Source organism: Dendroctonus ponderosae, unplaced genomic scaffold (assembly GCF_020466585.1).
Source record: "Dendroctonus ponderosae isolate FM_Combo_2020 unplaced genomic scaffold, Dpon_F_20191213v2 Dpon_F_20191213_5, whole genome shotgun sequence".
In the NCBI taxonomy this organism is placed as follows: Eukaryota; Metazoa; Arthropoda; class Insecta; order Coleoptera; family Curculionidae; genus Dendroctonus; species Dendroctonus ponderosae.
In genome coordinates this window covers 9438818-9448996 of record NW_026018715.1, presented here as the reverse complement: position 1 = coordinate 9448996, position 10179 = coordinate 9438818, and the positions used below count along the sequence as shown (strand labels likewise).

The 10179-nt window shown below is 33.6% G+C and overlaps 1 protein-coding gene across 3 annotated transcripts in view; it reads right to left on the bottom strand.

Annotated features, from left to right (window-relative positions):
• Positions 1–10179, bottom strand: part of LOC109535241 — a 48106-nt gene that overhangs the window by 16072 nt on the left and 21855 nt on the right. The window contains exons 2-7 of one of the 3 annotated variants that reach the window (XM_048666521.1): positions 9959–10158; positions 5718–5780; positions 2064–2277; positions 1841–2009; positions 1637–1789; positions 1436–1588 (exon numbers count right to left, since the gene is read on the bottom strand). In XM_048666521.1, the coding sequence (XP_048522478.1) occupies positions 1436–1588; positions 1637–1789; positions 1841–2009; positions 2064–2277; positions 5718–5780; positions 9959–10117 (911 nt within the window). In that variant the 5' untranslated portion in view covers positions 10118–10158. Of the gene's footprint in view, positions 1–1435; positions 1589–1636; positions 1790–1840; positions 2278–5717; positions 5781–9958; positions 10162–10179 lie in introns of those variants that run through there. The other 2 variants (XM_048666520.1, XM_048666522.1) reach the window with 2 other exon arrangements.

Genomic DNA, 10179 nt, shown 5'->3' with positions numbered 1-10179 from the left:
AATAAATAAACTTAGAAAGATGTTTGAAGGAAAATTGACTTTGTTCGTAAACTAGATGAGCTAAGTAAGAAACTATTTAGTAAAAATAAACGTTTTTTTGTTGAGAATAAAACACAGTGACAATATACGATGTGGTGTGTGCTATTTAAAAAAAAAACGGAATTTTTGGGCTTGAAAATCCTTTACTTTGGACGATTATTATGACCGCCCTGTAATTTCAAAAATACTTATTTTGTAAACCAAATATTAATGTAGTTTTAGTCTTCTTTACAGCCAAATTTCAAAATGCTTTGTCTAAAGACGACGGAGAATCTCGGTTTATCGATACCAAAAAAATGCGAAAGTTGATCGTTGAAACCGAATAGCTAAAAGACTAAACAATTTTTGTTCATATTTTTTATAACGAAAAGTAATTGCAATTTAAACAAGAATTAAAAATCAATTAAAATATTCTGTGTTCCATTAGAAAAAACGTTGTTTTTTGCCCCACAACTTTTCTGACTCATATTCTGCATAATTGTGAATATTTTCAAAATATGTGCGTCCATTACTTTAACAATATGACGATGTAAATTCTGAGAAAAAATAATACCGGTTAAGCGTAATACAAACTAAGATTGAGTATTAACAAATTAAAAAATGATGAGTGTTGAATCTGAGCGAAATAAAATTTTTCCATAGTAATATTAAACTGAAAAAATTCATACAATTGATCACTAGTAAAAGACATTATTACAGATAGTAAATACATGTAAATCAAATTTAAAAAAAATAAAAGCAAACTAACACACTTCTTTATGAAAGATTATGAAAAACTTTGTGAGGTAAAAGACATAATTTCACAACCGACTTTGCGAAGCGATTCGCTGGCTGATTATAGTCATAAAGCGAAATTATGTTGAATAAGAAGGGTCAATAAACGTAACCTTCCACCCATGCATCCGGTACCCACCTGCCTTAATTAACTAAGTGCCGAGGAATTTAAAGTTATGGAAATGAATTGGGCATTTGCAGACAACTTCCAGTATTGTACCCTACCACTGGTTCGAATTAGCACAAAAACCTATTCTGTTCGCATGAGTTAAGGTTCTCCCAAAGTGGAAATTGCGATTAATCAACTGAGTAATTTAGCAGCTTTCCATATTTCTAGATTAGGCAAATACGACCCAGATTATTATGGGTAGAGCACAATTATTATGATTGCGCAATGGAACGTTCACGACTAGCCGAAAATCTAGATCAGCCTTTGTAAGTGATTTTAGACATTAGGAAACAAATTAGCGATTGTAAAGGAAAAAGTGCCGCACTCCCATTGTTTCTCAAATTGCGTGTAAAATTGTGGAGCTGAAACAATGGAGTGTAAAACTCCGAACAAACGAATTGTGCATGGGATTAAATTGTTCACATAAAAGCTTGGCTGAAATAATCAGCTTACCTGTCCCCTTTTGTCAGTCCGGTTTCTTCCAGCGCCCAATCTATCCACAATCCTGGAATATTGTCGCGTTGTCCAGCGACAAATTTCGGGCTTTTTTGATCGTAGTCTAATGTAATTGCCCGCAGTATTACCATATCTGAGCCATCCATACAGCTGGAAAATTTCCGATGCAAACAAATTACTTCAAAAATCTGTCTTTACCTAAACAAAGTGTTGTTTTCGGCGCAAGATCGATTGGACTCTTCTATGCACAGCTGAAGGGTCCGTGTCTCTTCTAGAAGCGTTAGAAGGTTGAGTTCTTCCCTCCCCAATTGATATTCCAGTTCAGCTTGCTGAATGCGAACGTCTATATTGCTGGAAAGGCCGGTCAAGAATAATCAAATTTGCAAACCATCTGGAACCTACTCTGTGATATCCAGCCGCTCCAAAGCCATTTTCAGGTTCTTAATGGCCAGGCGTTTGTTTTCAATGTCAGTCTTTAGTCTTCCCAGTCTATCTTCCGCTTGCTTCTTCTCTACCTCGGTTAATTCCCTATTGCTTGTACTATTATTCACATTATTATTGTTGTTATTACCTGCAATTTCCATTCGTTAAAACAACGCAATTACTACTTCTAATTAGCTCCCACCATTAAATATCGAATTCAACCTTAACCCAGGCACCGTTAGTTGGCCCCTAAGGCTTTGAATGATATTCTCCTTATCTTTAAGGGCATTTCGAAGATTTTCCAGCTCTTTAGCTGCCAGCTCTTTCGGGATGGATCGTATAGAGGAATTTAGTATCCCCGTATTGAACTTTTTGCGTCTTGGCGTGTTGGATAGAGATACTTCAATGCTGGCCATCTGTAACGAAAGCACCGGTAAAAAGATTTGTTGGTGCAGACTGCACCGACCATTGAAATGCCCATCTTCATGATCTAAAGCGTTACACACGATGGCTTTTTTCTACCGTCTGAAAGATAGACTCGAACAAGCCACCCACTCTGTAACCAGTTAATGGAACAATAAAGTTGGAACCCCTGCTGGAAGAGGTCGAGCTCTGATCTTTGTTTTTGTTCATATAAATGCAGTATTTGCCATTTCAGTTTGCTCATATCGGATTTACTGCTGGCAGCAAACGAATAGGGGTGTTCAGAAAACCAATTGCTCTTAAGCTTGAAGGCTGTGTAGTAGAAATACGCTCAAGGCAAAGCTGTGAACTGTGCGTTTTTAACTCATTAACATTGAGCTGAAGCCCATCTACTATTTCAAGCTCACCAATACCCTGATGGAATTTTTTCGTGAACATAATCCTGCGTGTAATCAATACCACCTATGATTAGGGACATTAAAACTTACATTACATCAGGCCTGTGGTTGCAAAGCAACATAATATGCATATCCTGATATTATCTAAACATGAAAATTGCTGGCTAGTTAGATGGGAATTTAGGTACCTAATACCTGGTAACGATTCCATAAATGATTGATTAATCTCAAGTTACATCATGTTTCGTGGTCGCAAATCTACATTTTCAGCATCGATGAAATGAGGTGTATTGATATAAGCAGAAGATAATGAATGAAAAGGGTTGTTATCGAAACAGTGCATTTTCAATCAATTGCAACAGGAAAAAAAGTCCCTCTCCATATTATCCTAAAGTTATTGGCTATTAAAATAGCAGTTTGGATGTCGCTTCCTAGCAAGGAGTGGACACCACTAATTTATCCAACTAGTTCCTGAGCAAGTTCTGCTCATTCAGGTGTAAATTGTTGTGTATCAGAATGCTTTACGATGTACGGAGTGGCTGCTTTATTTGTCGAATAAATTCAACTAATGAGTGGATGTTTAATTCAATTGAGTTATTAGAATTATTCATTAGGTGAATATAAGGTCTGTTTGGTTTTTTTCTATTAGCTTGACGTTTTCCTCGTTGCCTTTATCAGTTATCTCTATTCACTTTCAGTTAATGTACAAATATTTTGGGTCAATGCCCTTACTTAACATAAAATAACAAAAACTCCCTTTGAACAGGCTCAATTTACCACTGAATACATTCTAATCAAAAACGGGTTTCGAGTGTTTAAATCGTATGCACCCTTTTTCACACCCCTGACGAAAGAGTACAATTTAATAATGGGATGAAGCGAAAAGTTCCTTTTGAACACAACTCCAATTTAATTTGCCTTTTATGTCTGAAAAGGGCGAAAAGTCTTAGGTAGATTGAAAACCCCCCCAAGAGCCTGTTCAGAGAGAATAGCCGGTTTTTTGGCAACTTTTTCTGGGGTTTCAGTCCTTAATGCAATAAAAGCCCTAATTGAATTGTTTGAGTTTAAAAAATGCTTTATTGTAAGACACGCACTGCAGTCGGTGTCGTCATTCTGCATATGAAAAGAACAGTAAAATTCATATTATAATGAAAATGAATAGCTATTGTGTGTAAAATGGCACGAAGTGAAGATGTTTCAATAATTAGGAAATAAATCTTGGTCATTAATGTTGCGATTTATAGTTTAGAGCGATGGAATGCACTTAGAATGATTGATTTTATTATTGCAATAGTATTTCCATTCTAAATGATGATAATGTGGATTCTGAAACCGCATTCGAAGAAAAACTTTTCCTTAGAAACGTTTTTTTAAATAATTGCTTTTCCTATAGGGTCAAAGTATATGGCTATTTTTATGCAATTTCTAATCTTTACGTGTGCTGGTCAGTTATACATTTAATGTTGCACTGTCTGTATACTTTAAGCATCTTTATGTTATTAATTAATCTTATTCGGGACTGTCTGGCTGTTTTTAGTTTATTCGTTTTTTACTCTGATAATTGACTTTTCATAGCCAGAAAAAAAATCACATTTAAATCTACGATTTCCTCATAATGTTGTAATGCTTTATTACATCATTATTTAATCATTAGTGTTTTCATGTTAAAACTGAAAATTTTTATTAGTGTTTATCTTGTGCTTTTCTTTATCATTTACATTAAACTTAATTACACCGGTGTTTATTTAGCATATTTTGAAATAAATTTCCACGTTTTAAGTGTTTCTGTCGATTGAAAAGTTTGAGATTTCGTTATAATTTCGACTGCTTTTAAAGCTTCTCAATTGTAGTTTATTTTGCATGAAGCTTCATATTTAAATGTCGAATAATTTTCATCTCACACACAAAAGCACTTCCTCTCAGGTAAATTTAAGTTTATTACATACTTTCTACTAATTTCTTTAAACTTTCTATACAAAATCAAACAGTATAGTCACATATTTGATTATAAGCCGCTTAATTACCTTTAAACTGTATTTTATTATTAGTATCTTGATTTTCTCAAATTAATTTTATTCACGATCTTTCAGTTTTTCACTTGCACATTTTTTTCTTCGTACTAATTAACTTTACTTAGGCTATTTTTAAGGGTTTAGACACATTTTTTGTATATTGAAATGCTTCCAGTTTTAGTATTTTCAGTTATAGTTGCCTGATCATACAATTCATCTCTTGCTCTATCGATTTAATCCATTAATTCTAAATTTCATTAATTTTTTTTTCAAAAATATTCGTTTTTAGACGCAATTTCTGCTGCAAATTTTAGTTTTTTTGAGCCAGCAAATTAACGTTTGTAGATGCTGTCCGTTCCTATGTCCAATATTTCTTTTCTGTCATTGTATAAAAAACTGTATGCAAATTTATAAAAACAGTTCTTATTTAAAATATGTTTCTTATATTCTTATTTAAATCTGCAAATTCAAAACAGTAATTGAGAGTCTGTAGAGTTTGCTTGTTTCATTGCCTCTTCATTTTCGATATTTTCTTTTGTGTCACCCCTGTTTGAATAATACATGTTTAAATTGCCAAGAAAACCTGCTGAAATTTTAAACTAAATATGGATTTAAAATCACCAATGTTAATTGTCTACCTCAATCTACAGATTCGAGGGAAATTATAGAGAAAATTCTCCTGAATTCTTCAGTCGAAGTTGTTACATTATTGAAGTTCGTAAACATTTTTGCTTCAGTAAACTTTAGGCCAAAATGCGTTGGTTTCAAGAGCTTTGGTGATTGCATAAAAAAATAATTTGCGAAAAGCAACACAACAAGGAAATTATTAGTTGACAATGAAGAGCCCACAATGCTTTGCTTGACGTCTTGAAATAAATTTCATCAAACACCTGCATTTATAAAGTGTCTTCATCAGACGTGGGTGCTATTTGGAGAAATTGTGAATATTAAAACAGCAAATGTTGCACTTCAATCAACACTCTCAATTCAGCTTTAAACAACCGAAACCAATGAATGTTTTACCTTTGCTTCCAAGGTTTCCAGTTGAGCCATCCTCGGTTGAATAACCGTCGGTTGCAAAGTAGTCTGAAACAAGAAGAGAAAAAAATCAACGGCCATTCAACAGGTGATTGATAATTCCTCGATAAATCACTCGTTTATACACACATTTCAATGGCTATTAACTCATTCTGTCCTGTAAACACCTGTCATCATTGGTGGTAGTTTGTTAAACCTCTAGTTGCATGACTGAAACTATATTGTCACTAATGGACTTTCACTGCTAAATTTACATTTTACTCTGTTAGGAAGCATTATAAAAATTATTTTCCATTTGATTGATTTGAGTAATTTCAAGAGAAAACTCTGGCTATTGATGATTCTGAGCATTTAGGTAGCACTCAAAGAGATGTTTTAAAAATCCATTTACTAGCTTCGTAAAATTATACCTGATAAGCAGTTAATTATTTTCAGTTCAAGCCAAATCTGTTTGCGCTCACTTTTCGTGTACCCTCTAAGTAAAAATTACGGCCTTCTAAACAAAGCGGAATTGTTTGAACTTCCGGCACGAATTTATTGTTCAACCGCTTGGCAATTAAAGGGCCCTGTTCTCATACTTAGCAGTGTTAATAGCAAAAGTGCACTTGAATCAGTGTTTTTGAAAAACATCATTGAACTTAATAAATTCGCAATTAGATATATATTTAAATTTAAATTTATAATATTTAAAACAAAATGCCAAGTATATTATCAGTGCAAGTAAATGGAAAACTGCACGCCGCCAAAGACGTCGATGTACCAGTAACTGATTCGTAACGTAATTGCATCTACCGTAACAATTCAGCAAGAGCATATTATTAAGCCGCCGAGTTTCCTGACATCTTAATAGCTTCAATTAAAAATCGTAAAACGTTATTCGCCAAACAAATCTATGTGCGTAATTTTTCATTGTTTGTGGGAAGCTTTGATGTGATTTTTTCCATTGGCGGTGAAACAATCAATGCCTGATTATTTCCTGGCGATTTATTGGCTAAAACAAAATGGGTAGAAACTAAAAGTTTTACAAGCCGAAGAATATAAACGTTAATTAACGTGGTTTCATGTTCTTCAGTTTCAGTCTTCACTGTCTGAACTCGTAGAAAATATAAAATTAAATAAGATTTGGATACTGTCCAATCCAACGCACAGTTGGTGAAAAACGTACGGAAATTCAAATTAAACTAAACACAAATTAGATTACGGTAATTCAACGCTGGCAATTTTTCGCTTTAGACGAACTGTTTTTTGCAACTGGAATGGCCAGTATAAATAAGCTCAGAACGTGAAAACGGGAAAATTTAATTACCAGGAACATTTGTAAGTTCCAAGTTGCAAAATGGACATATCCGGTATTATATCGAGAATGTGAACACCGTTTGGGAAAAAACGCTGACAGTGATAAATGTAGAATATTCAGTTAGATACAAATTTACTTGTTTTTGTCGTTATATATTCTACGTTTTTCACCACTTAAGTAATATTGGAAGATGGAAGTGAACCTAAATTTATTGCTGATTTTACTTTAAAATGTGTTTATTTCGCCCATTCGGAACTAAAATTTGATTATGTAAAGGACATAATATTTATTGAAAAAGTCTGTATCCAACTTTGCTCAGAAAATCTCTATCTGCTGAATAATTATTCACTTCGAATAAGCAAAACCATTAATCATCGGTACCTACTTACGCTCCTCAAACTACTAAGTTCGCCTGCTGTATCTCATACTTATCAATTTGTAATTATTCATTGATATAAGTCTCTTGGAGACCAACAGTGTAATTTCGAAATTCCAGCAACACTATAATCTTCCTAATTAATTGTAGGCTGTAAGAGCGCTCGGATTTTTGGCGTGAGGTTAGAGAAAATCGCCACTACAGAGGCCTTCTGACGATAAACCAACACACAAATTGTATAATAAAAAAACATTGTTAACCAACCAAAGTCTAAGCTCTCAAATTATCTGCTATATAATTACGAGGAAGACGCAATTTGAATCCATTCCGTCACCTGAAAAAAATTTCCCTGATGGATTTACGTAACATTTAAAGAGCCTGATGGACGTATAACAAACTCGTTCCGTTCACTCTTGGTACTGTCATGAACCTGTCTTCATAAATATTGCCAGGCCTTATTGGGTTCAAATGTGTTTGCGAATTTCAGCCGCAAAGTCAAGCAAAAAAAACTTCTTGTGCTTTGAACCACCAACTGGTTTTGATTTAAATATATTTCGTTTTCAATCCCGGAGTATGGCTCGTTAGTACAGTTGCTGAGGTCGAAACTACCATAATGGGGTACTTAACAGTTACTTAATAAATATTCCTGCAAATGTTCAGATTCAACAGACTTTACGTGTTATGTTAAAAACTTTTCATTAGTCTCATAATAAGTAAATCTGCCATGTTCTCCGTCAACCACAGTAAATTGCCTTTGCGTCTAAGGAATTAATAGTAAATAATGAGTACCATTTGATATTGACGAAAATTGCTCAAAGAGATTTGTTAGTGTGCCTTATTGGTAAGTTTTTAAAGAATTGACAGTGTTAATTGTATTAGAAAACTATTTCAGAAAATGTAAGAAAATGAGATAGAAAAGGAAAATCTGAGGAAAATTTTAGGAACATGCAAAAGCAGAGCAGGTGTTTTCCAATTAGTCTGAACAGTACCCTTTTCCCAGTTCTTCGAAAATTCACTCACTAATACATTAAATCCTGTTGAGCAAGAAAAGAAAAATTCTGAAGCTGTGCCAACGATTTAAAAAAATATCAGGATTGTTACACCTAAACTTAAAATTTTCGATAAAATTAATTTGGAAATAGGATTTTCAAAGGACTATTTTGAGAACAGAGCATGCAGATAAAATACTTTGAGCAAATTTGTCAAAAATGAAGATACAAATTTCTTTTGCCGAAAGTGTGCTCCATTAATCCTGATGATAAATAGCGAAATTTGCAATTTTCCAACAAATCATTGCTTAAAAATGCCGGCAGATAATTTCCGAGAGTTATTCAGCAATTGCTACAAAAATTGCGCAAAGTATAGCCAAAGCAAATGAAGGTACTATGCAAATTTTTGCTGCTTGAAAAATAACACTATGAGATGTATTTTTTCGGTGACTTTTCAAAGTTAACCTTTTGAACAGCAAACATTTTCTATAAAAATAATTAGTTTAAAAATTGCACAAAAATTACCAAAAAATAGTTTAGTAAAAAAAGTATAGTTTTCGGAAAATACAAGCTAATATTTTTATCAACCGTTGTGAACAGCAATTTAATTTTCAAAAGTTTAGATATAAAATATATATAAAAAGCAATTGAGAATGTTAATACAAATGTTTACAGAAGAGTTCACATACAAATTTCACAGCATATATGATAAAAAGACCATCGCTTTGTAATTATTGTTGAAATCAAAACGACAATGTCTCTACACATTGCAGAAAAAGCATCAGTTTATCAAAATTTATCCGTTTGTGGGAAACTTTTTTAATCCCAAATTATTCTCAAAATATCCATGCCAAGGCATTTTCGATGAAAATAGGAAAATAGAACAAACACATCGATGGCATAGACTTTAGCACCCTTCAATTATAAGTCAATTTGGGCAAAAAATAAACTCAGTTTTAACCAATTAAAAACAATTAAAGCGTCTAACAAAATGAGAAAATAAGCTCTCATTAACAAAACAAACACTAATTCGTTCTCTTCTGTTATGATATCGAATGCTCGGCCTTTCGCATTCACACATTCCCAATAACTGCGACTTTTTATCATGGTTTTATCAAAAGCTTCTTAGCTTAAGAGAAACGATACAGTAAAAAATCATGCAATTCCAGAAAACACTGATCATAAATAAAATAAAGCGATCCCATAATAGCTTTACGAATAGCAGCCATACACTCACACCTAATTTAAAAGTTCAGTATTCTCAAATTACCCCTCTTCTCATGATAAAGCTAAAACGTTCTGTATCTAAACCGGCTCATCAAAGAACTGTAGAGCTCATTAAGGTATGAGATTTTTTATCGCTCTCGACTATTATAATTTTTACGCAGCTTCACAATTGCTGCAAGTCATACCTGCTAAACACAGAGTTCAGGAATCAATTCTGCATTTACTTTGCAATCAAATTAGAATTTTTAATGAACTTTTTTTATTTGATCAATCTAGATGTTTGTTGTAGATTGGGTTCAGTGAGTCTTTTTCAGTTAAGGCCTAGGTGCACACTTACTAGAGAAACGCTTCGTTTTTCTAAGCCAGGACTTGCGTTTCCCAATGGAGACTCAGTTTCAACTTCAGGTGGACAGTCTGAGTGAACAGAAGCTCTTTGGCGCCTACTTGCTTGACTTCGAGATCGTGTAGGACTTCTTGGAGGAACTGGCGTAGTCATTACGTCATTGTTAAGTAGTTCATTGCACTTCTACGGAATTCCTTCTGGAACAAAAAAATAAA